This window comes from Dromiciops gliroides, chromosome 2 (genome assembly GCF_019393635.1).
Source record: "Dromiciops gliroides isolate mDroGli1 chromosome 2, mDroGli1.pri, whole genome shotgun sequence".
Lineage (NCBI taxonomy): Eukaryota > Metazoa > Chordata > Mammalia > Microbiotheria > Microbiotheriidae > Dromiciops > Dromiciops gliroides.
Window position 1 is genome coordinate 435586611 of NC_057862.1, and position 27449 is coordinate 435614059.

General features: G+C 40.9%; 1 protein-coding gene across 1 annotated transcript; it reads right to left on the reverse strand.

The window, feature by feature from the left end:
• Window positions 1-4376: 4376 nt before the first annotated feature.
• On the reverse strand, window positions 4377-27228 carry NELFB (negative elongation factor complex member B). The gene is made up of 13 exons (XM_043984627.1): window positions 26786-27228; window positions 23906-24069; window positions 23147-23246; window positions 22140-22370; window positions 19624-19809; window positions 18782-18894; window positions 17018-17120; window positions 15065-15160; window positions 12877-13019; window positions 12220-12326; window positions 9915-10056; window positions 8475-8583; window positions 4377-8182 (listed from the first exon to the last, which is right to left on the reverse strand). The coding sequence occupies exons 1-13, from the start codon at window positions 26885-26887 to the stop codon at window positions 8036-8038; spliced, it is 1743 nt and encodes a 580-aa protein (XP_043840562.1). The 5' UTR covers window positions 26888-27228; the 3' UTR covers window positions 4377-8035.
• Between the last annotated feature and the right edge of the window lie 221 nt (window positions 27229-27449).

Here is a 27449-nt window from a genome sequence, read left to right on the forward strand (position 1 = left end):
ATTGAAGAATGCATGGTGGGAAGGTGTAGAGTCTTAGACTGGAAAGGGATATGTGTGTGTGTGTGTGGGGGGGTTCAGTTATGAAGAGCTTTGAATGCCAGAAGATTTTGTATTTGATTCTCGAAATTATAGGGAACCACTGGAGTTTAGGGGTGTGACAAGGTCAGATCTTCAATTTAGGAAAATCATTTTGGTGGCTGAACAGAAAATGGACTGCAGGGAACAGCTAGGTGCATAGTGGATAAAGCACTGGCCCTGGATTCAGGAGGACCTGAGTTCAAATTTGCCTCAGACACTTGACACTTACCTAGCTGTGTGACCCTGGGCAAGTCACTTAACCCTCACTGCCCTGACCCTCCCCCCCAAAAAAAAAAACAGTAAAAAAAAATTGGACTGCACTGGGGAAAGATTTGAGGCAGGCAGACCCACCAGCATGAGGTGATGAGGATCTGCACCAGAGTGGGGACAGTGTCAGAAAAGAAAAGGGGGCATATTTGAGAAAGGTTGCAAAGGTGAAATCAGCAGTTTGAATATGATTGGGGGGTGGATAGAGGAGAGAAGATAGTGAGCATTTGAAGATGACACCTAGGTTGTGAGCCCAGGAGAATGGGAGGATGGTGGAAGCTATTTATCAGACTTCTGCATTGCTCCCACCTTACAAATGGGGAAATAGGGGCAGCTAAGTGGTGCAGTGGATAGAGCGCCGGCCCTGGAATCGGGAGTACCTGAGTTCAAATCTGGCCTCAGACACTTAACACTTACTAGCTGTGTGACCCTAGGCAAGTCACTTAACCCCAATTGCCTCACTTAAAAAAAAAAAACAACAAAAAAAAAATGAGGAAATAACCCCCAAAATGAAGTGATTTGGATAAGAGCTCACAACTGATATCAGAATCCTGGTCTCCTGAATACAAATTTAGTATTTATTCAACTATATAAAGTTGCTTGTCATATACAGAAGGCAAATAATCCAGATAACTCATTTTACACATGAAAAAACAGATTGCATGACTTGCCTTACCTGTGTGACTATGGCCAAATCACTTGACCTCTCTGGTGACATTTTCTGATTTGCAAAATAGAGGTGTGGCAACTAGATTATCTGGAGTGCTCTCCCACTTTTGACATTATGAACTGCTAGTCAACAAAAGGACATAAGATAGAGAACATTTTTCACTGTCTATTGACCTCCTTAGACTTGTTCCCCTACATGAACCCTCCACTTATTTCTTCACATTCTCGGGTCATGCCCATTTCTTTGCTGACTCTGCTCCTGCTCTTCCTTGAATGTAGAATCCAGCTCCCTACTTCTATCTCTGCCTGTTTTACCAATTCCAGCACTCAAATTGCATCTTCTTTTATGATCTCTGCCAATGTCCCCAGTTAAAAGTGGTCTTACTAGATACCCCTAGTCCTTTGTGCCTCAATAAGTTTGACATGTGTGTCTTATCTTCCTTGGTATATATTGTATGATTTTTACAGAATGCCCTGCTTTTATCTCTAAACCCCTCCTGGGGCCTATAAGAGGTCCCGGCACATAGAAGGGTCAGTAGATGTTTGCTGAATGAATGAACAAGTGAGAGTAACTCAAGAGGTGCAGACACTGTAACCAAGATTGCAACAGCAACAATGGCCCAAGGCCTGGTTGACTTACTTGTGCCACAAGTCCTCATTAAGACTGAAGGGGGTGGGGCAGCTACCTGGCCCAGTGGATAAAGCACTGGCTCTGGATTCAGGGGGACCTGAGTTCAAATCCAGCCTCAGACACTTGACACTTATTAGCTGTGTGACCCTGGGCAAGTCACTTAAGTCTCATTGCTCCGAGGAAAAAAAAAAAGACTGAAGGCGGATGAGTGAATGTAGACAATAACAGCTCTGAGTCAGTCATTCCAGTTCTGTTCCTTGTGAGATGTTCATTACTAAGGACTTAGCATCGAATTCAATGATACATTTTTTTGCAAAGGGCATACAGAAACAAGACAGTTATCATTGTCCTAATTAATGCTTAGGCAATGAGTTCTTCAGGCAGTTTTCTCTTCTGATTAAGTGACAATCTCCTCCCCAGTCAATTTCTACCCAAGGATGGTGAATGACAGTTAAGAGCTCCAGATATGGGGGCAGCTAGGTGGCTCAATGGATAAAACACTGGCCCTGGATTCAGGAGGACCTGAGTTCAAATCTGGCCTCAGACACTTACTAGCTGTGTGACCCTGGGCAAGGCACTTAACCCCCATTGCCCCACAAAAAGAAAAAACAAAAACAAAAACAACAACAACAACAACAACAAAAAGAGAACCAGACATGGAATCAGGACACTTGGGTTCAAGTCACAGTGCTACCACTTACTATTTGATCTTGAACAAGCTACAAACTCCCCAAGCCTGTTTCTTCATCTGTAAAATGAGGATAATGCCAGCTGCCTTACCAATTTATTGTTTGGTTATTTGGGTCTGAGACCAGGTGACACTGAAGTGCTTTGTAAACTCTAAAGCACTGCTGAAGGTAGAGGGACTAAAGGTAAGGCTGGATCTTCAGGAAAGTATAGCCCTATACCTAATCCAGATATTTAAAGCAATAATGCCTTGTGCTACTCTCAAACACCTTTACTGCTATATACATTCTAATAATTGTTTCAACCATAAAGAGTAAGAAAATAACCCACATTTATGTAGTGCTTTAAGATTTACAAAGTGCTTTTCCCCATAGCAATCCTATAAGTAGTACAAATACTAACATTAGTAAACTGAGGTTCAAAGAGGTCAGTGATGTACCCAAGGTCATATGGCAATTTAGTGTCAGAATCGGTTCTCTAGTCCAGGTCAGGTCCTGATTCTAAGTTCAGAGTTCTTTCCGCTCATACCATGCTATTCACACATGGACAGGAAACCCATTTTCCATATGGTTAGAGGCAAAACTGGGGAGGGGAAGGGGGCGTCTACATTTATTTTTGACATCTTTTGACCTCATCCTCAATAGCCCTTTTCCCTCTTACCAATCTTTCCCTTCTAGCATCTAGCATCACACCAGGGTTTCCTCATCCTATGCTTGTTTCCCTTGAGGGTACTGGCCCATGTCCTAGACCTCCTCCATTCCCACCCTTTAAGCCAGCCCTTGCACTTTCATTCTGTCCCAGTTGCTCTTGGCCAGCATTTTAACAGAGGACTCCTGAAGGCAGGCAGTCTTAACCCAAAGCAACAAATTTCTAATGGTGGTAATTTTTGGCACTATGAAAGACAGTGGGAAACTGTTTCTCAGTGCTAAGTCCTACAGTGAACCCCTGAAGAGGTAGCAGGGCGGCTACCTGCTATGCTCACACAATCCAGACAACGGGAAGTCTTTATACTCATGTCAGTTTGGCGTCTCACAGACTTATCACAAGTGAAGATCAGGAAGCAAAGGCAGAGAGCACATCGCACGGCAAGAGAACATCAAGGAGGAGCAAGGCCTCAGGGTAAAGACTATTAAGGGCACCGCCAACAATGCTGGCTCCATGTTTTCTCCCAAGGGGAAGAAGTTTGTTGTTCTAACTAGCAACATCAGTTAACAATCACCTGACTGTGTAGCTCCTCTAAAATGAAGAATGTCCTGTGGACAGACTTCCAGCCACTAGCAAGCCAGCCACATGCTCTTTCTATCATCAGGTAGGGGTGAAGAAAAGCTTCTTGGTCACTCATGCAGTCTACACCATGTGATATTTAAGAGAAATAAAACTGGGGGGCAGCTAGGTGGCTCACTGGATAGAGCACAGGCCTTGGATTCAGGAGGACCTGAGTTCAAATCCAGCTTCAGACCCTTGACACTTACTAGCTGTGTGACTCTGGGCAAGTCATTTAACCCCAACTGCCACATACACACACACACAGAGTTAAAAAAAAGAAATAAAACTAGCAACACCGAATCCCACAGGACCACACCATCCAGCCCAAGTTCCTTCCTACCTGGATGTGGGAATCCTCCCTTAAATTTCCCAACCAGGAAGGGTGCTATAGTAGAGAAGACATCTGGGTTCAAATCTCAGTTCCACCACTTACTAGAAGTGTGACCTTGGACAAAGCACAAAGAAGAGGGACTAGATTTCTGAGAGGTCTTCTAGCTTTAACATCTGGTGAACCAGGAATCCAGGCTTTGATTGAACAGTTCTAATGCTGGGGGCTCACGACCTTTGGAGGAAGCCTAATTAAAGTGGTAATGACAGTATTATTTGTTTAAAACAAGGTAGTACTAAGACTTTGGATATGTATTTCTACATGCTGTCTTTTTTCATGAAAAGCATTTTATAAAAATTTTTTAAAAATTTAATTTAAAAAGTAAATTATTTGGGGCAGCTAGGTGGTGCAGTGGATAAAGCACTAGCCCTGGATCCAGGAGGACCCAAGTTCAAATCTGGCCTCAGACACTTACTAGCTGTGTGAGCCTGAGCAAGCCACTTAACCCTCATTGTCCCGCCAAAAACAAACAAAAAGTAAATTATCTCCATGTTCACAAAATTTTTTCCCCCACAACTATCATGGAAAGAACTGAGATTCTCCCTTGTAGTCTGCCTTCTTAGGGACTAGAATCTTTGGCTGTCTTGAAAAATAAAATATGTATCATGCAGACCCTGGCAGTCTGGAAGGAACTATTAATGATGGGTGATAATCACACATGCACAAGCCAGCACGTGCCCACTTACAAACACAGGCACACTTTAAATAGTTTACATGATAGCATTTAACCACTATATGCAAGCTAGAGGGCTATCCTAGGTTTGGTTTAGTTTGGTTTTGAATTTCTGCTAGCCACAGTCAAACTCTCCAACTCACGGTCATAAAATGTCCAAGCTGGAAGGGCTCTTCAACCTGCTCCACCTCCCCATCCAATATCACTTTTTAGCAAAGGAAACTGAGGCCCAGAGCACTAGAGGGATAGGACCAAAGATCACAGAGAAGCAGTGACAGGCCCAGAACTTGGAAGTCACTTAGAAACTGGTCCAGTCCTCTTTCCCCCAAAACATCTGGCTTTCCTGTCTGATGTGATTATCATGCCTAAGAAAAAACATTTTCTGTAGGTTATTTACTAAAATGACGTTTATCTCCATAAATGAAAAAATCAATTTAGCAACTTTCCCCTCAGAAAATTGTCTCATCATCTACACAAGATGCCACAAGAACATTAGGGGAAGCCCTTATTTATTCACAGCAGGCACCTGTGCAAAACAATCTAAAAAGTCAAAGTAAAGAATATACTTGGTATATTTTCTCCTGTGGCCTTGCTGATTAGGGTTTTAAAATAAAACCACATCAACATCCATTTACATGGCTGGGAGAGAATAAGCATTTCAGCTTTTACAGTGTGTACTTGGAACTCTAGAGGCAGTGTGGTATAGTGGATAGTGCTGACCTCAAAGCCAAGAAGACCTGGGTTCAAGTTCTACCTCTGACACTTACTGGCTGTGTGACCCTGAACATGTCACTGAACCTGTCAGTGCTGAAGGTGACTCGAATTCTAGAAGTTGCAGAGAAGGGGCAGACCTGCCCTGGTAGGAGTCTCCTCACCTGAGGTTCCCTATCCCATGACATCAAAGGTCCAGTCCTCTCTATCAGGATCTCAGGCCTAGGAATAAAGCAGACAGTGGCTGCGGGGAACACACTGCTGCAGGAGAACTACTCTGGGCAGAAGCCAAGATAGTAAAGCCTCAAATGGATGGAGCTTTGAGGGCTTCTGAATCTGAAAGGTGAGAGGAAATCTGGTCATGGGCAGCAGAGTGGCTGCTCCTGGGGATACCTGATATTCTTAAGTCCACCAAGCTCTGCCTCACTGCCCTCCCTCCCCCAGGAGCCCCTGTCCAGCAGTCACTGTCCTGCCACCTTTCATGGTGGAAAGCCCCCCCACTCCCTCTCTGCTACCGCTCCTCCCACACGTCTGGTGGACACAGGTGGCCTAGCAACTGCACAGAGAAGTGCAAGCTCAGACAAATCCAGAGCCTCTGGTACAGTCATTTAGACTCCGATTTTCTTCACAGGCAGCCCAGGAAAGCAGCTTCTAGGCTGTTTTTAGCTCTACAACTGGCAGCAGAATTGCTGTCGTGACTGCACAGGCTGCCAAGTACAGTACTTCAGTCACTTGGGCCTTAGGCCTTTTCTGTTTGGGATGACTGGGCCTGAAATGAAGCCTATGATACATCAATTGGTAGAACCTTTGAAGGACTTTCTGAGCAAACTATTGGGGCCAAAAAAAAAAGATTGTTTGGTAGGGACAGAGAGAGATGACCAACCTAACTGGGAACAAATTGTTTTCAATTATTATAGAAACACTTGCTTTTATAGAAATAATTTCCTAATGACCATCTTACCAGTGCCTCAAAATTTAGCACTAGTTCCAGTATTTACTGGAAAATACTAGACTATTTCTTTGATAGAATATATAATTTGAATGTTCTCTAATTTGAGGCATACTCCCCACCCAAACTAATGTGTTTTGACTGTACTGTGAATTCCAAAGTCCTATCTTTCACTTGAGGAATGAGATTGGAATAGTCCCATTCAGCTGCTAACGTGGGGATTCAGGAGGCAGGGTACAGTTCTCAGGGAAGTCCTTCTAGAGAGGCCTAAGAATTGAAATCCTCTTTCATTAAAGGAAGCATGTCCAAGATGGAGGTCACTGTGTGAGCACATAGTTGGTTCTACTCTTGCTCAAAATAGAAGCTGCCTTTTTTTTTAACCAATGTAACTACTGTTCTTTCACCTTTATTACAGTAATTAAAAAACAACAAAGCAAATAGGAGCCAAGATGTTTTCCAAGGCATTTAAAAATATTAGAAAATATGTCAGACTTCTGAAAGGCTGGGCGCCATGACACCCACCCATAGTCCCTGCTGCTGGGGAGGCTGAGGCTGGTGGATCACTTGAGTTCCAGAATTCTGAGCTGCAGTAGGACGGGCTAAAGCTGATGGGTATCTGCACTAAGTCTGGCACCAATATGGTGAGTCCCTGGAAGGAGAGAGCCACAGAGCTGACTAAGGAGAGGTGAATCAGTCCAGGTTGGAAACAGAGCAGGTCAAAATTTCCATTCTCATCAGCAGCAAGGTAAGGTCTGTGAATGGCTGCTGTTCTTACAGCCTGGGTGAGACAGAGAGATCAAGTCTCAAAAAAACCCCAAAAACAAAAAACCCAAACAAACAAACAAAAAAAAGGAAAAAACCAAACCTTTTCTGAGGCTAAAAATTAAAAACACAACATCAAGCCTGAGGTCTAAAGAGATCTGCCAGAGAGTGAAAAATTAAAGTATCTTCTGGTACTATGACCCAACAACTCAAGAAATCCAGCAGCAATAGTAAGACTGGGGGTGGGGGTAAGAAATTCTTGAAATACTTTCCTCCTGACCTGAGAAGCCTCCTCAGGATTAAAAAAAAAAGGGGGTGAGGGTGTCAGAGAGAGGGGAGTTCTCTAAATCCATCAGCCACTAAAAGAAATGACCTAGTTCTAAAGGGGCACACATTATCATCTTCATCTCACTAATGGAGAAACTAAGGCACAGAGGTTGCCTATAAAAAGGTTACCTAGTAGGCCAGAGATGGAACAATGAATAGAATTCTAAACAAATAATTCCAATCCCTCTAAGCCAAGACTACAGGATTATTCAGTTCTATACTCATCTATCCAAGAGGTTCATGGAGACCCTCTGGCACTTTGTTTTTTATCACAGACACTCACGCAGCATTCCACTGCAACCCTCATGACCACTCTGAATAACTCAGACTAAGAGAGGTGAATGATTCTGCTCTTCCATCAAGTCATTCCCTAATGAGGAGGGAACCTCTTGGATTTCCATGTAGGCACATACACACTCTCTTCAGACCCTTCCCACCGGCCTCAGTGAAGTGAGGATCTGCTAGCACAAACTTTGTAACACTAACAAAACTTCAGCGTTCCATTTAAAGTCCTCAGGAAATCCTTCACAGTGTAGTGATGACAAATAATTCCCCAGCTCCAAGGGCTATAGAAAGCTGGATGTCATCGGGTACCATAAGCAAGGCCGAGCCCGGGCTCTGAACACCTCAAAGTGTTGCTGGGGTTGGGACAGCAGGAAGAGGTAGCTCTAGAGCAGGAGCTTCCGCCACCTGGGCTGGACTGGGCTTGCAATGTTCCAGGTGTTCCAGTTTCTCTCCAAGCTGGTTGTAAAGATCTTTCACAGCCTCGCCACTCTGCAGAAAAAGAAGTAAGAGAAGATAAAAGTCCTACTTTGGGTTTTAGGTTGTTACTACTAAAAACACTAAATCTTATTATTATCCAAGTGTTTTAACACAGACAACTGAGATGTGCTTAAGATCTAATTAAAACCTGAAAGTAATTACACTTCAGAAGCTGCTATCTAAATAGAGCAGACTTTCTCCATTTAGCAGGAGCCTGGGGACAGGATTTGGATTTCAAGTCTAAAAGCACTTTTCTTGTAGCTTTTAAAAACATAATTAACAAAGGGCAGACGAACAGGCTCACCTGACTGGTAGGTTCCAAAGTCTTTTGGAGGGACTCCAATTTAGCAGGGGCTACTTTGTGATGGAGGTGAATCAGGAGCCTGAGAACATGGCGGTGTACATTCTCCTTTCTAGAGAAAAAAGAACCAAGTATCATTTCTCCTCCCCAAAGGATGGAATAGGTGGCTGAACTAGGCAGGCATCCAAGAAAGTGAAGGCAGACTGGCTGACTTTTCAGGAAAATGAAGAATGGAAGTAAAACCTGTGCTACCTAATATGGGGCTGCTTCTGTCTGTTGCACTTTTCTCTATTCAGAAACATCTTGCTCTTCACACTCTGGCAAACTCTGGAGTCTCTCATGAAAGGCATGTTTCAATGACACTGATTGGTATTAATTCTTTCTAGTCCTCAAATATCTAAAAAAAGTATTATTCCTGAAAAGAGTCCTATAAGGGCATTTTAGATGAACAATATTCAACAGGTTGAATTAAAACCAATCAGAATTATGGCAGATGAACGCATTGTTGGTGGAGTTGTGAAGTGATCCAACCATTCTGGAAAGCAATTTGGAACTATGGCCAAAGGGCTATAAAACTGTGCATACCCTTTGACCCAGCAATACCACTAATAGGTCTTTTCCCCAAAGAGATCATAAAAAGGGAAAAGGACCCACATGTACAAAAATATTTATAGATGCTCTTTTTGTGGTGGCAAGGAACTGGAAATTGAGGGGATGCCCATCAATTGGGGAACGGCTGAACAAATTGTGGTATATGAATGTAATGGAATACTATTATGCTGTAAGAAATGATGAGCAGGTGGATTTAAGAGAAACCTGGAAGGACTTACATGAACTTATGCTAAGTGGGAATGAGCAGAACCAAGAGAACATTGTACACAGTATCAACAACATTGTATAATGATCAACTGTCATAGACTTAACTCTTCTCAGCAATACAATGATACAAGACAATTCCAAAGGACTCACGATGGAAAATGTTCTCCACATCCAGAAAAAAGAACAGTGGCTTCTGGATGCAGATTGAACCATACTGTTTCTACTTTTTTTCTCTTTTTTCTCGTTCTTCCCTTTTTTTCTGATTCTTCTTTTACAACATGACTAATGCAGAAATATGTTTAATGTGACTGTACATATATAACCTATATTAGGTTGCTTTTTGTCTTGGGGACGGGGGAGAGGAAGGGAAAGAGAAAAGTTTGGAATTAGAAATCTTATAAAAACAAATCTTGAAAACTATCTTTACATGTAACTGGAAAATAATAAAATACTTTTATGACAGAACAAAATTTTTTTTTAAAAACCAGTTTGGTAGCATAAATTATAAATTACTGAGAATTTAAAAAAAAAGAATTATGCCAGATGATACAAATGATCTTGAAAAGGACGCAATATGAACTTTTCTGGAAAAGCTTTCTAGAAACACCTCTACAACTAAGTTACCTTGAGAGGCAGGTTAGGAAGAATCCATCAAATAAACTGGTACAGAATTCTTCCACAGCAAATTCTTCTGCCAGCAGAGTAAGGTTCCCAGTAAGTAGGTGAAGGAATATATCACTGAAGGCCAGGTCTCCAAATGTCTCCACTGCAATAGTAACAGAGGGTTAATCAACCAGAGAGTCTTCAAGAAATCAATTCCTTTCTATAAAAAATAAATTTTAAATTCTGAACTTAACAAACACCAAAGAAAACAAATACTTTTGCATGTAAAGTAGAACAAAAAAAGATGATTATACACAAAACTGACCCTCTCTATTGTACACAGCTTACTTTTCCTTTTTTTTTTTTTTTAGTGAGGCAATTGGGGTTAAGTGACTTGCCCAGGGTCACATAGCTAGTAAGTGTTAAGTGTCTGAGGCCGGATTTGAACTCAGGTACTCCTAATTCCAGGGCCGGTGCTCTATCCACTTCGCCACCTAGCTGCCCCTACTTTTCCTTTTAAGTACCATAATAAATTCCACATGCAACTTTTTTGTCTGTTTCCTTCTAAACTTCCTTCTGTGCATTAAAAAACTGCTTCAATGGCCCTTTTTTGCTGCTTTTTTAAAAAAAAGCCTTCTGGGAGCAGCTAGATGGCACAATGGTTAAAGCACCGGCCCTGGATTCAGGAGTACCTGAGTTCAAAGCTGGCCTCAGACACTTGACACTTACTAGCTGTGTGACCCTGTCACTTAACCCCCACTGCCTGCCAAAAAAAAAAAAAGCCTTCCTACTGCTAATCCTTCCCCCATTTCCATAACACCCCTCCCCATTGAAAAAATAAAACTTTATAATAAATATCATAATCAAGAAAAACAAATTCCCACATTGGTCATGTCCAAAAATCTATGAGACTAATTCTTAATAATTACTCTATAATAAGCAGAAAATTAATTAGGTTGCATAATATCCATTTATATCCCTTCCCCCAACCTTCCCATGGCAGAAAAAGTCTTTAAAGTCAGAGTGAGTTATCTTTCCTTCCAGGCTCTGCTTCTGACTGTCTAGACTTTGAAATGTACCTCAGCTGCAGTATCACCCTGAAACTCCTCTTACTGCCTGAGACTTTCTAGAAAATCCACCTGCTCCTGTGGGCTTCTCAATCCTAGAAGATTCATCTGCCCTGAGGGAACCAGTCTAGCCAATCTTCATTTCCCTTCTGGTCCTACTTCTGATTTTCCAGACTTTGACACTCCTGCCCCAACTTGGACGCCTTTTTTCCCACCCTAGTCCACTTTCAGTTACCTTTGTTGTGTTATGTCCCTTCACTAGAATATAAAATTTCTTGAGGGCAGGAAATGTCTTTCTTTTTGCTTGTATTAGTACTAGGCAAAGTGCCTGGCACATAGTAAGTGTTAATAAAAGATAAATGCAGGGCAGCTAGGTGGTGCAGTAGATAGAGCACTGGCCCTGGAGTCAGGAGGACCTGAGTTCAAATCCAGTCTTAGACACTTAACACTTACTAGCTGTGTGACCCTAGGCAAGTCACTTAACCCCAACTGCCTCACCAAAAAAAAATAAAGATAAATTCTGCCTTACCTTGGGTTGAATAGCTGGTACCAGATATTCAAGAGTACCTACATTTCAGACACCAGTGCTGCTCCCTTTCCCCCCTTCCTCATGACTTCACAAACCCCAAATCAAGCATGACCCCAAGGACACGACCTCTGCACCTGATATCAAGAGTCGTGGCCTTGTACTCTTCTCTCCTTGAGTCTTCTTTCCACAATAGTATATAGTGGAGAGTGCTGAACTTAAGAATCGAAAGATAAGGTTTCAAGTCTTGATTCTGCCACTTAATATTGTGTGACCTTGAGCAAGTCAAACCTCTGTGAGCCTCTGTTTTATTTTATGTAAAATAAGAGAAAATAATACGTACACTGCCAATGTTACAAGCAAAGTCCTGTATAATATTAATTGGTATTTATATAGTGCTTTATCATTTACAAAGCACTTTACATACATTATTTAATTTGATCCTCACAAGAACCCCATAAGGTAAGTACTACAGGTATTATCATCCCCATTTTTCAGATTTTGAAAATGAGACTCTGTAATCAACGAGCGTTAGAGGTAGGATTCAAGGCTTCCTGATTCCAAGTCCATAGCACTCTTTCCACTACACCACTATAAATGTCAGCTCTTCCTCTTCATAATGTGCTATTCCCTATCCCAGAATGTACCTTCCATTAGAGCCCTCTGACATCAGTCTCTGATCCAAATTCCTTTTTGTCCTCACCTATAATACTTTGAACAAGCTAAGACTCACCTAATCCAGGCAGAAGTCGGAGAAAAGCATTTTTATTCCTTTGCTTTGTGATGTGAAGGACATAATAAAGCCCCATTTCACAGGCCATCCTATGCTCCTGCAAGAACCTGATATCAACCAAGAGATCACATCATCAATACCTTGATTCATTTGTCCATAGTGATACCCAACGAACCTTACATATTATATTATACCCAATGATATAACATATTATTGGTTACAGAGATTACATTTCTGTGGTTTCTGACAAGTTATATGAAATAACTGCATTAGGGAATCTTTAGGACTAGAGAATTTAATCACTACAACACGTTTCCATCTAGAATCCACTTAAAGAATAGCTCCATCTCCCCCATATCTTTTTGTTTTGTTTTTGGTGAGGCAATTGGGGTTAAGTGACTTGCCCAGGGTCACACAGCCAGTAAGCGTTAAGTGTCTGAGGCTGGATTTGAACTCAGGTCCTCCTGATTCCAGGGCCGGTACTCTATCCACTGCGCCACCTGGCTGCCCCTCCCCCATATCTTTAAGTATATTTTTAAAAGGCTGATTTTTAAGATGCCTTTAAAGATGAATAATTATAAGACTTATTGCCTAAAAACTTATCATTATTTTATACACATGTTCTTTTCAACATTGGTGATCATTTGATTGACATACTTGGTAAAGCTTTCAGGAAGGGTATTAGGATACGTGACTGATGCCTTCTCTTCTGTTGGTAGTTTCTGATCTACATTGAAAGTATAATCATCCACCACAAAAGACATAAGCATTGGCAAAAACCTAGTGATCAGCTCTACTTCCTGGAGAAGAAAGGGAAAGGTTTAGATTAAAGGTCCTTTTCAGCCCAAATGAAATATAGCAAAATCCTTTTCAAGTCCAAACTCCCCACACAGGCATTGAAGATCTTCCATCTCATTCCATCCTTTCCCCCAGAACTTTATTTTCTATTTTTTCCTAACACATATCTTCCACTCAGGCTGGTTTCTCATCAGCAAGTACCTTGTTGCTACCTATCTAGAATGTCTTCCCCTTTATGCCACTCCCACCCAAATTCTACTTATCCTTCAGACACAAACCACATTCATTCCAGGAAGTCTTCCCAGAATACTCTAGCTGTCTCATTTTTGCACTCCTAAAGTCCTTATTCCAGGACCACGTATGTGGTATTTGAAAGTTTTCTAATTGTTTTGTGGGAGTAGTAAACCCCAGCAAAACTGTGAACTATGAGAGCAGGGCAGAGAGCCACACATCTCTGAATTCATAACAGCATACCACAAGGCACAGCTTATAATAAATGCTTAATAAAGACTTCTTCAAAGCACAATTAAGATTAAAGTGAACTTAAATGTTAATTTTACAAAATAAAACTGACTATAAAGAAGATCCAAATTATGCTTATGTAAGGTTGGTTTTGTTTTTTTTTTGGTGGGGCAATGGGGGTTAAGTAACTTGCCCAGGGTCACACAGCTAGTAAGTGTCAAGTATCTGAGCCCGTTTTTGAACTCAGGTACTCCTGAATCCAGGGCCGGTGCTTTATCCACTGTGCCACCTAGCTGCCCCTTATGTAAGTTTTTAATGCAGGCTCCCTTGATACTGTCCAAATTAGAATTTTATGTATGACAAACACGTTCAAAGGAACAAACAATGCTTTGTAATCACAAGTAAGCAGCCCACCAGCAAAACAATTTAAGAGTTCAAAACCTGTCTCTGCCGGCAACGTACTTTGTCACTTTGGATAATTAATTTCTCAAGGGTTCAGTTTTCACATTTCATAAATGAGGACAGAGCCAACTTCTGTTTAAATGGTTCATAGAAAGAATCACAAAAATACTTAAATAATTTTAAAACATCAAAATTATGTTATAAAAATACTCGTTGTATAATTAATTCAATTGTTATCATTACTTATTACTATAACTGCACAATACCAAGGTAACTGTTTGCTTTATGCTGACAGAAAAGCCAAGAAGGCAGAGTGGGATCAAGTGCAAGTTTCATTTTAGAATAAATGGGCTTCTTCTTTTGATGAAATGTTGTATTCTAATATAAGGGGCTTCAAAAATTCCAAATGGTACTCATATCAAGCCATCCTCAACATGAATGGTAGCACTAGAAAGTGTATTGATTAAAGAATGATTCTGCCTGACCAAGAAGTTCAAAGGATTAACCACTTAGCAATATCTCCTTTGTTACTCAGAGAGACAACTTACTGTAAATAAGGGCCTATACATGTGGTAACCATTCTACAAAAGTCACAGAGTGATGGAAAGGACTACTGCAGCCATCTAGTCCAACCCGCACCTAAATGGTGATCTCCTTTACACCATCCCTGACAAGTGGTCAGCACGCCTCCATTTGAAGCAGTCAGTGATAGGACATTTACTTCCTTCTGGAAGCAGCCCATTCCACTTAGGAGTAGTTTTAATAGTTAGGAATTTGCTCCTTCTATTAAGCCAGTCTATTTCTGCAACTTCACTCCATTACTCTAAGTTCTGTCCTCTGAGAGAGAGAAATCAACTTCCAAAGGCAGAGTTGTCCCATGCCCCACCATGGGCCCAATCAGGACGCTAGTCATAAAATTCGACTCAAAATATTATAGCTAAAAGAGACCTTAAAGATGATGTGATTCTACTCTAACCTCCTGCCCCCATGAAAGAGATTTAAAGAGAGAGAGAGAGAGAGCTAAAGAGCCTTAGAAAAGGGAAGTGACTTGTTCAAACTCATATAACTAGACAAAGCTGGGACTAGAACACAAGTCTCCTAAATCCCAGCAGTATTCTTTCTATCCTATCCCAAACCTAATTAAAGAGAAGACTAAGATAACTTTTAAATTAAAACAAATTACCATCTTTGGCTCCTTGAAGACCTGACTGTCAATCATGTCCCAAGCCCCCTGTCCAAGGGAGAGCATTCTTAGCAGTAAAAGCAAATCAGGACTTTCCTGTAAAGACAGAAAAAAACTTTAAAATTAAGAAAACAAGTCTATTTGACCACATAATATAATGACAACAATGAAAGACATCCAAACATTAATCAATAGAGTGACTTCAGAAGACTGACAGGGAAATATATTTCCCACTTTTTGGCAAAGAGGTGATGGTGAAGACTAATGAGGTACTACTGTCAGACAAGGTCAATGTGTCCTTTCAATTTTGCTTAACTACAACAATTCTTTGTTATAAAGGAACATTCTTCAAGAGGCAGGAGGTATCATTGGGAAGTGATAATAATATTAAGAAGAAAAAATTTCAGTTCAATCAAAAAAGTGTCAGCTTCACCCTGTATTCACATGCACTGGTTATTTCAATAAAAAAAAATCAACCTTTCAACCAAGTCAGGTGAATTATTCTATATGAGCTTTCATTTTTTTATTACATGTTTTTCAATTAACAAAAATCCTTTTTCTCTCCCTCCTATTTGCCTCTAATTGAAAGATAAAGAAAAACATATAATATATATGTATAATCAAGCAAAATTCCCACACTGATCATGTTCAAAAAATAAATCTATCTCAGTCTATACTAAATCCTGTAAGGAAGTAGACAGCATGTCTCATCATGAGTCCCCTAAAACTGTGATTAATCATTGGGTGGATCAGAATTCTCGAATCTTCCAAAGTCATTTGCTTTTTTTTTTTTTTAGTGAGGTAATTGGGGTTAAGTGACTTGCCCAGGGTCACACAGCTAGTAAGTGTCTGAGGTCGGATTTGAACCCAGGTACTCCTGACTCCAGGGTCGGTGCTCTATCCACTGCACCACCTAGCTGCCCCAGTCATTTGCTTTTATATTTTTGTTATGGTATAAATTGTTCTCCTGGTTCTGTTCACTTGCCTCTGCATCAGTTCATACATGTCTTTTCAGGTTTCTCAGAAACTGTCCCTATCATAATTTCTTAAAACATAATATTACATCACATTCATATACCATAATTTGTTCATTCTCCAAAGGATGGACACACCCTCAGTTTCCAGTTCTTTGCCACCACAAAAAAAGAGCTAGTATAAGTATTTTGATTTTCCTATTTTTTAGTAAACTTTAAGGTACAGACCCAGTAATATTATTGTTAGGTCAAAGGGAAGATTAATAGCTTTTAGGGCAGAGTAACGAATTGCTTTCTAGAATCGTTGGATCAGTTCACAGATCCACTAACAGTACATTAATGAAGGGCATCTTAAACTTTTTCCTTTTCACCCATGAAATTTTTACATGACCCCAGGTATATATGTATATAAAATAGGTATACATAACCTTTTACTGTTGCCAAATTTTTTGTGACTCCCACATTCAGTTATACACCTGAAGCTAGTCCTTAATGTACCTGTTTTCTCATAGCCCCAGCAGCATCTGTGATTTTCTTTTTTTGGTCATCTTTGCCAATCTGATAGGGGTGAGGTGGAACCTCAAGCTGTTTTAATTTACATTTCTCTAATTATTAGTGATTAGAGCATTTTTTTATATGGCTTTTGATAGCTTGGATTTCAACTTTTAAAAATTGCTTATTCATATACTTTGACCATTTATCAATTAGGGGATGGCTCTTATTCTTTTAAATTTGAATCAGTTCTTTATATATCTTAGAAAAGAGACCTCTATTAGAAAAAACTTGCTGCAAAGATTTTTCCTCTTTATACATGGGCTTTTATTTTAAGTCACTATAGTAGACATGGGAAGTATATACCTAAAATATTTACTCCCAAATAACCCTGTAGGCATTTGCCAACTAGCTTCTATCAGCTAGTTTGGTTTTTATAACAAGGGCAAGTCTAACTCAGGTTATGTCATCAGTTTCTGCCACTCACCCGGGGTAAGGTTTCCTGACCCACCAGTTCTTGCAGATGTCTTATGGTGCTCAAGGACAGCGTATTAATCGCAAAAGGATCACACAGAATCATAGACAAATCACTGAAAGGAATAAGTGATAAATTTATATTCCCAGATTAAAGACATCCCACACAGAGCTAACAACCAATCTATTCATCTTCTTAAAGAATACTTCATTTTTAATTATTGGTCCTAACACAGCCCCAGGAGAAAAAAAGCACTTAAACTAAGACTCATAGAAAGTTATTCTATAAAGCATCTATGTCAAACTGAAGTAGGGGCCACAAAAAATAAGGATCCCTGTAGTCATGTATTGACTTAGAAAATCACATGTTAATTACAAATTGTGTTTTCAGTTATTTTGTTAAAATATTTCCCAATTGTATTCTAACCTTGTCTGGGCTGCCTGTGTGTTTGACACCTCTGTTCTAAAGGACTTCAGAGAGTTTCTAAAAGAGCTCCCTCTTTTTACAGAAGACAATGAGAAGTCCCCAAAGAAAAAGTGACCTGCTCAAGATCACACAGTTAGTTAATGGCAGAATTGAGACCAGAACACACATTTCCTGACTTGTGGTTATCTGATAGATATTTCTACTACATCACATTGTTCTTTCTGAATCATTAATCTATATTCTACAAACTGGGCTTCAAGTAAACACATCTGCACCAGCTAGAATTATTATTTCTGGACAGAATAATCAGGCTATCCTAAAACAAAAAGAAAACCCCCCAAAAACCCAACCCACTGTGTTCCTGAAATTTATTTTTTAAAAATCTTAATAGGTATAGTCTATCACTGATGCAAAGAATCTTTAAGAGACAAAAATAAGAATTACTTAACCTCCTTAATTTGATCACCTACTATGTCAAACTTTGGTTCTAAAAACCTTACCCAGGTTTGAAGTTAGGTAAAAATTAGGTACCTTGAATTCTAAATCCTTCCAGTAATCATGATAAGAGGAAAACATAAAAGTTAAGTGAACATTTATCAAGCATTGTCCCACAGAGGACGCCCTATTTAATAGAATATTTAATGGCATGGAAAACGCCTTATAAAAATTCCCCTTGCAAGACTGTAAAAATGTGCAAAAGACAAAGAATTGCAACATAATTGGACCTAACCCCCCTAATTATCACAATAAAGCTCAAAATCTACTTCTTACAACTAGAATCAGGTAGATAAACACTCTAAAAAAGAGGCAAGGTCTTGTCAGTCCCTGTTTGAAAGGAAGTAAAGCCTAAGATAAAACCCCATAAATAAATTTATTAATTAAGAGTGACAATATGCTAGGGAAAGGTGTGGGAGGGAAGTAGTTTACTTCATAGACTATTATAAGGACAGCAGAGTTTGAATGAATCATTGTTCAGATCTGGAAAGAACCTCAGAGGTCATCTATTTCTTTCTTTTCTTTTTTTTTTTGGGGGGGTGCAGGGTGGAATGAGGGTTAAGTGACTTGTCCAGGGTCACACAGCAGTAAGTTTCAAGTGTCTGAGACCAGATTTGAACTCAGATCCTCCTGAATCCAGGGCTGGTGCTTTATCCACTGCACCACCTAGCTGCCCTCTAATTTATAGATCAGGAAACTGAGGCCTAGAGAGGTTAAGTGACTTGCCAAAAATCACCACAGTAGGACAAGGCAGAGCCAAGATTCGTACTAAAGTCTTCTGGCTTCAGATTCATTCCTCTGTATCATACTATTAATGCTGTTTGTGCTATATGTACCTGACATAATTCTACTCACCCAAGCACTTGCTCCTGACCTTTCTTCACTCCATCCAAGAATCCTTGCAGCTCCCGAGCTCTCTTATTATCAACAAACTTTTCTCGTATGCAAGCATCAAGACACCAGGTGAACTGTACAGTGAATAAACCATAGAGACAAACTCAAAGGATATGTCTTCTAATTACAGGGTTATATACATGCCTTTTTCTAAACGTAATCAAGTCTCACAAGACACCCTTTTCTTACTGGCTGAACCAAATTTTGTAGCATAGATTCCCAAGGACAAATGTTAGGAAGGGCTCCTGGACACCTTGCTTTCTTTAAAATTAACAGAATTTCACGAGCAGTGGGCCCTTTTTCCCTACAACTCCTGAACAAGTTCCTGTGCAGGGGCTTGGCTTGAGCAACATTATATCACCCAGTAACTATCATTCTCATCTGTTTGGGCTGCTGTCATCTGAGCAATGAGCCCCACATAAGTGTTCTTCAAATTCAATACTTATGGGCAATTCAAAGACTAAAATGATGGCTCCCAACTGGATTTTGTTTCTCATCAATGTTAATTAGCTCACCATAACCATTAAGCTTAAAACTACCAGAAGTGCCAAGATCTAAGAAAGGTGACATGAAAGTCCAATCAGTCTAGGAAAATCTTTACTGACCTGGTGAGTCAGAAATAGAAAGGGCAGATGTCATTACGATCTTGTCTGTGATCAGACATGTGATTGCTATGGTATCAGCATTCTCCCTTGTTTGGGGTCATATGACAGGACCCCCAGATGCTTAAAAGCCTGCATGTGGCATGTGCTGACATATTAATATAAAACTGATGGAGGTTCCATAGTGTTCACATCTGGTACCTTATGACAGGGATCCACCATGCAAATATCACTGATGTCCAGGTCGTGTAAGGACATTAGCAGCTCTGCCCTTAAGGTACAGTAATGAACATTCCTCGTCCGCAGGAATAAGGTCCGAAGGAACTGCAATACCATGTCGTAGAGTTTCACATTCTTCCCAATCATTTGTGTCAGTTTCTGTACTACCTAAGTTCAAAGTCCATCCAAAAAAAAAAAAGAAAAAGAAATGATTCGTTCCTTTAAAAGAAGTCACTGATATTGCTCAACATAATATGCGGCTGACAGCAGGGGGCCTACCTGTGTTTGCTCACTTACCAATGGGAACCATTCCAATGCAGGGGAGGAGTCACACAGGCCTCCAGACTGTCCTCAGACATCTCTTACTACCCTAATCTCAATTTCTTTCTTACTTTCTTTTTTTTTTTTTTTGTGAGGCAATTGGGGTTAAGTGACTTACCCAGGGTCACACAGCTAGTAAGTGTTAAGTTTCTGAGATCAGATTTGAACTCAGGTACTCCTGAATCCAGGGCCAGTGCTCTATCCACTGCGCCATCTAGCTGCCCCCTAATCTCAATTTCTTTATGTTTACTAAGTGATGTATTATCTCTATCCCCTAATGTGTAAACAAGCATTGGTAACACATTAAGTTTGAACTTCTCAATTACCTCACATCAACTAGATAGATGGTTGTTTTGGTTTCTATTAATTCATTTTATGATTGTGAAAAAATGAAAAATGCCCATGTAATTTAGAAGTGACCCGGGGCAGCTAGGTGGTGCAGTGGATAGAGCACGGGCTCTGGATTCAGGAGGACCGAGTTCAAATCCAGCCTCAGCCTCTTTACACACTTACTAGCTGTGTGATCCTAGGCAAGTCACTTAACCCCAATTGCCTCTCTCTCTCACACACACACACACAAATTCAAAAAACAAAAAAAAAAAGAAGTGACCCAAAGGACAACAGAAAAATGTGCTGCAGGCTTAAATGGATTGCAACATATTAGCAAGAGGCATGTCACAGAAAAAGTGGTAGTCTGGTCATATAGTGAGGCCACAGGGAAGCTGGAATGTAGAACACAAGTGTCATAGCAGATTAAAATGTAACTGGGAAATGTTGAAAATACAATAGAACATAAATAATGTTTCTAGGAATCCATATGTCTCTTTGAGTTTGACACCACTGGTATGGAGAATAGTGCACAGTTGAACTGATTCACTTGACAAGGGATTAGGAGAGGGAAGGGAGGAGTATGTAACTGGTCCAGGGGTAAGGGTCCAAGAAAGAACTATGGGGTGGAAAGAAGCCAGAGTGAGGAGAAAGCACAGGGTCAGTGGTTTTAACACATAGGCAAAGATGGAATGCCAAAAGGTTATGATCTTATAGGAATTTCAGGGTTCATGACAAGGAAGTGGAATGCTTGCAGGTAATGACAAGATGAAGGGCATCACCACACCCTCCCAGTTCCAAGATTCTTTGATCTAAACCTGATTTTGATAATAATAACAACCATAGCTAGCATTTATATGGTGCCTAATGAAAGCCAGATACTTTATCTCACTTGATCCTCACAACAACCCTGGAAAGTAGGTGCTATTATCCCCACTTTACTGATGGGGAAACTGAGGTAGGCAGCAGTTAAGTAAGTGACTGGCCCAGGGTCACACAGTCTGAGGCTGGGATTTTTCTTTCTTTTTTTTCCAATGTGGTAGAGGAAACAGAAAATATGTTCTTTCTAACTGAAAAAAAAATTAATTTGAAAAACAAAAACAAAAAGCCAAAATCTGCTTCTACATTTGTTTCTAATTCTACCCTATGGGGAAGAATAAAACAAGTTTAATCCCTCTGCCTTATGACAGGTCTTCAAATACTTAAAAATAGCTACCATGTCCCCCTTATACCTTCTTTTTTGCCAGAATAAACATCCCTAGTTTCTTCAAATGATCTTTCTAAGACAAGGCCCCACCATCCTGGTCCCTTCCTCTGATAAATGTCTAGCCTATCAATGGTCATGGCACCAGAACTCAACACCCCCCTCCAGAGGTGGCCTGTCTGCATCTGAGAACAGCAGGGGGCGGGGGGCTACTGCCTCCCACATTCTGGATGCTGTACCTCTCCAGGTTTAGTGAGTGATCTGTTCACACACCTCCATGGGATTTTCTCAGAAGCATGTCCAGCTTGGCAGCCCACCTTACTTCATCTTTCCCAATGTTCAGCATGGAGCCTGAAATTCCCACAATTAGACTCACTCCTTTGAATCAAGTCAAATTCCTAGTTAAAAATCACATCTGTTCCCTAAAGGAGGAGTATGTGTTAAAGCAGCTTTATGATCAGTCATTACCACCAATCAGTGTAGCAGATTAGCTCAGAATGAGGTCCAGAAAAGCTACCTTGTGGGCATTTAAGGCCAAGCTAATGGACAACAGCAGGGGACAGAATACCACACAGGAAGTATTGCATAAGAAGAGAAGCAGGGTAAGGAATTATAGCATAAATACACAATTCCCATTGGTCCTCACCTCCCCCTGACGTCTTGTTTTAGGAGAGGGACTGAAGAAGTTGTGCAGGACAGATACTTCATTGCTAAACAGGATGTTCTCCTTCTCCAAGATGTACTGTTTGAGCAGTGGAGAAACTTCATCACCAAACAGAGCTTGGTTATCTTGCCAAATCTGTCGCTTTACCTCCACAGCACATGCCCGATATAGCTCCTTGTCAGCCATCACCAGTTTCAATTTTTTTTCAGGAACCTGCAAGAACACAAGTACCAACATTTTTTCTTGATCATATTTTATGTTAAATACTATGAATCCAGTTGACACAACAATCCATTTCCAAATAAGGTTGCTAACCTTTCTCCTAAAACTTACATATATACCTGTGGAGTGTCCAGAGTGTAAAATAATGCTAACAGTAATAACAGCAGCAATTTTACCATTTCTTAAATGAAAATCAAAGAACTTCTTAAAATAATCTTCTTTTTGTTCCCAGAAGGCTTACAGACCAAATTTCTAATTTCCAAAATTCAAAATCCTTTGGATTTTACGTAGCTGAAGGGAAATATAGAATGGAGTGGAAAGCTGTAATTTTTCTTTCAAAGTAAATACAAGGGGCAGCTAAGTGGCACAGTGGATAAGGCACCGGCCCTGGATTCAGGAAGACCTGAGTTCAAATTTGACTTCAGACACTTGACACTTAACTAGCTATGTGACCCTGGGCAAGTCACTTAACCTTCACTGCCCCCCAAAAACCCCCAAAACCCCAAAGTAAATACAAGAATACACGTATTCTACCTCCCTATTACTTTAAGAAGTGGAAAAAATAAGGCATTCTTTGAGCCAGACAATAATAAATGTTCTCACAGAGCAAGTGAAAACAAACTAAATGAGAAATTGGGCCTGTGCCATAAACCTAATGGACACCGACATACTGAGACCCTCTGTTTGGAAGAAGTAAAAAGACGTGCCAGTCAGCTTGCACTGATGAAGTGACTACCATGTACCACAAGTACACTACTTGCTTTTACCTTTGGCAAATGTTTCATGACACACATCACCACTGGCTGGAGAGAGGGCATTTTCACCAGGGAAAAACTTTTCTCCAAGAGATCTTCTAGCTTCTTGTACCTAGAAATATACACAGGTGATATTAGAATAGACTTATCCACTCTGATGCAGATTGAAGAATACTTTTTTTAACTTTTTTTTTTGTCTATGTTGGTTTTTTTTTAACATGGCTAATATGGAAATGTTTTGCATGACTTCCCAGGTATAATCCTTGTCAAACTTCTTGCCTTCTCAAGAAAGGGAGAGGGTGGGAATTTGTAATTTAAATCTAAAAAAAAATGATTGTTAAGGGGGAAGCCAGGTGGTATAGTGGATAAAGCACCAGCCCTGGATTCAGGAGGACCTGAGTTCAAATCCAGCCTCAGACACTTGACAATTACTAGCTGTGTGACCCTGGGCAAGTCACTTAAACCTTATTGCCTTGCCCCCCCCAAAAAAAGATTGTTAAAAATGTTTTTACATGTAATTGAGAAATATTTAATGAAAAAAATATGAAATCCAGCAAAAAAAAAAATTTTAATAGATTCATTCTAGTTTGTGAGTAAAACCACAGAACAAAATCAATAAAATGGAAGTTGTTCCCTATGTCTGCACTCAGATTTCAAGGTTAACCAAAACAAGAGTCTGAAGACAGTAAAGACTTTTGTGTTTATAGCCAATCCAACAGTAGTGACTCTAAAGACATATACCCCTGCCTGTTTTTTTCTCAAGACTTTTACCTTTCCTCAACCTTTCCTTCCGCAGCAATGGCAGACACTCTCTCCAACAATTTGTCCCTCAGCTCATCAAAAACTGATTGGTGGAATTCTAGCCGAGGTGTACCATGCAGGTCCAAGAAAGGCAGAGCAGACTGTAATGATGGCAGTAGGACACCATTCTCCGTCTAGTAAAGTAAAGGCTGGTGTTAAATAAAATTCATCTTATAGAGGAGGTACCAAAAAAAAAGAGAGAAACAAATACATTTAACTCTACCCAATATGAACTACAAACAGTCTTTTGAGAATAGTTATTTCCCAAATCTTCTCAAACACTTGTTGAATAATCCAAATAACTAGCAACAAACTCAGAAAGAGTACTAGACTTGGAAACAGAGATCTGGGTTCTAATCCTGCCTTCTGTATTACTAGCTGTGGGACTATGGGCAAGTCATGATCTGAGTCTGTTTCTTCATCTGTAAAATAAAGCTAACAGTATCTAATTGTTATAAGGATTAAATGAGAAAATAATGTATGTCATGTGCTTTATAAAATGTAAAGGTCTATATATACTAGCTCTCTATGTAGTAAGTAGATAGCACAGTGAAAAGCATGGGCTTGAAATCAGGAAGATTCATCCTCTTGATTTCAAATCTGGTCTTAGACACTAGCTATGTGACCTTGGGGAAGTCACTTAACTATGTTTGCCTCAGTTTTTCATCTGTAAAAATGAGCTAGAGAAGGAAATGGCAAACCACTTCAGTATCTTAGCTAAGAAAACCCCAATTGGAGTTATGTAGAGCTGGACATTACAGAAAAATAACTCAACAACAGACAATGGGATGCCTACATTATAACAAAGTAACAGTAATAGAGCTGCAATTTTAATCCAGGTCTCCTAATGTCTAGTCCACAGTTCTAATCTTGAGCACAAGGTTAGGTGTAAATAGACCCTTTATGAATATTTGCTAGGTCATACAGTGGATAGAGTGCTGGGCTTGGAATCAGGAAGACCTGGATTTAAATCCTGCCCCTGGGGAGTTCATTCATTCATTGAATCTTGGTGTGGTGGAATAAGCACCAAATTGGAAATCAGGAAACTTGATTCTCTACTTTTGGCTGACATTTGCACTAACTGTGTAACCCTGAAATTATTTCCCTTCTCTGGGGATTCAATTTCCCCATTAGCCAAATGAAGGTATTGGACTAGATGGTATTTAAGGGCCCTTCAAGCTCTAACACTCTATATGAGTCAATCTTTATACTATGAACTCTTGGGAGCGGAGGAAGGAAGGAAGGAAGGAAGGCTGTCTGGTAGTGGAAGGATTCAAACATACTTGTGAAGTGACCAGAACCTAAATCTAGTCCCCCAGGCCACTCAGTCGTACTATTTACAAAGGAAAAGGCTTATTCCCTCTTCCTTCAAAGGCGATTTGAAAGCAAACCTCTAGCTCTGGGGCACATAATCATAGATTAAGAGCCCGACCAGGAGTTAGGAAGCCACTGTCCAAACTGAAGTCCAGAGAAGTTGAGTTGCCTGGGGTCAGGATCTACTACTCCATCTACTACACAGCCTATCAGTTTACACATTCCTTTATCTAATAACTCTTTGCTCTGGGCTGCATCTCTGGACCTCAAGTTCCCTCTCTTCTGGGGAAACAAAGTAAAGCTTCCCTTGGCTTTCCTAAAAAGCTTATCTAGAAATTAAATCTTCATTAAAAAAAAAATTGGGACATCACTAATCCCATGTTTTCTCTTTCTCCACGGTTGTTTATAGATCACTGACAGTAACTTAATCATATTTATCAGTTTTTAAGTACTCTGGAATCGTATTTCATTTAGGCCTTGTGATTTGAACAAGGGCAACTTGGTCCTTCCTTACTATCTCTCTACACATCTCAAGCTTCAACTCCCTAGTAAAATTTTTGATCTGTCCTAAGAGTTGAATAGTACTGCCTTTCCTATTCTCTATGCTCAATATCGCAGCTAACCTAAGCAAGTCTTAACTCTTCTTTGACCTTCCTTTTTTGTCCAATATAGCTAAAACACAAAAATTTTGGTATTCATAGAATTTCTGTCCTGAAACTATCCTCACTTCACTGAACCAAGCTTTTTTTTTTTTTTTTAATTTTAACTCATCCTCCATTACCTGCCCCTTAATACATGTGAAAACTATCTAGGAGCTTTAGTGGATTTGTAAACTCAGTATTATGACACAGCAGGAAAAAAAAGGGAATGTGAAGAAATTTAATGTTAAACTACTTTAAAAGGATAGTGTCCAAAAGGAGGGGACTGACAATACCATGATGCTCTCTGCACTGGTCAGATCACATCTGAAATAATGCATTCAATTCTGGGCACATTTTGGGAAGGGGATTAATAAACTGGAAAGCATCCATACAGCAACCAAAATGACAGAGGCCTGGAAACGATGTCATAACAATAATTGGTTGAAGTCCCTGGGGATGTTCAGAATGGAGAAAATAAAAAGAGGGAACAGAACCATCTTCAAGTGTCTGAAGGGCTGGCATCTATCAGAGGAATTAGGTGTGTTCTTCTTGGAATCAGAAGGCAGAATTAAAAGCAATGAATGGAAGTGAAGTAGATTTAGGCTGTAAGGGGGAAAGTTCCTAACAACTAAAGCTGACTAAACGTGCACTGGATGGACTAGGGAAGCAGTGGGTTCTTCCTCGTTACAGGTCTTCAGGTACAACGGTTGGGTGGTCACGTTAGGTTATGTAGTACTGAGAATTCAGGTCCTGGTTGGCCCGGAAGACTGAGCCCCGAGGTCTCTTACACCTCGGAGGTCCTGTCACTCTGGGCTCTGGGCTCTGGGCTCTGGGTCTGGAAAGGGAGGAAGAACTGACTGAGAGGCCGGTACTGGGGGGCCTGGGGATCCCGCACCTGGAACTGCTCGATGGCTTTGAGGGGCTCGGTGCAGTTGGTCAGTGTCTCCTTCAGGTCCTCGCCGTTAGCCACCCCCAGGTCCTGCAACCCGGCGAACATGGAGGAAGCCCCGGCCCCGGCTCCAGCCCCTGAGGCTGCGGTGGTCCCGGCTCCAGCCCCGGCTCCAGCCCCGGCTCCCCCCGCAGCCCCCGACCCTGTCCCCGTGCGGGCCTTCGTCTCCTGCGCCCCATCTGCCCGTTCGCCTCCGGCTGCCGCCGTCGCTGCCCCAGAACCCCTCTCTCCCGGCCCTCGGGGACCCGCAGTCCCGGCCCCGGCCCCGGCTCCGGGCCCGGGACCAGATTTTTCCCCGGCTCCCTCCAGTTCGACCAGTGCCCGCTCCACGTAAGCCCGGCCCTTCCGTCCCGCTTCTCGGAGCTTCCGGTCCTTCCTCCGCGCTTCCGCCTGGAAACGCCACCACGGCACCAAGGTTCCTGGGAGCGGCCTTCCCGATCCGCCCACAAGCACCCGGATGTGCCTCTCACGGCGTTTCCTCTGACGTCACCGACTCTCCGCCTACTCTTCACCTCTACTCCAAGTTTCTTTCAAAGCTGTTTGTGTATCTACCCCAAACCTTTTCAACCAACAATCAGGAGCTCCTTCCTTGTTCTGCCTCAGCCCCCTG

Excerpts from the sequence above, each read along its gene's own strand:
- NELFB (XM_043984627.1), bottom strand. The coding sequence starts at position 26,887 with ATGTTCGCCGGGTTGCAGGACCTGGGGGTGGCTAACGGCGAGGACCTG. Across the intron at positions 24,070-26,785 it reads AAGCCATCGAGCAGTTCCAG|ACGGAGAATGGTGTCCTACT; the intron begins GTGCGGGATCCC and ends TTACTTTACTAG. Across the intron at positions 19,810-22,139 it reads AAACAAGACGTCAGGGGGAG|GTAGTACAGAAACTGACACA; the intron begins GTGAGGACCAAT and ends CTTTGAACTTAG.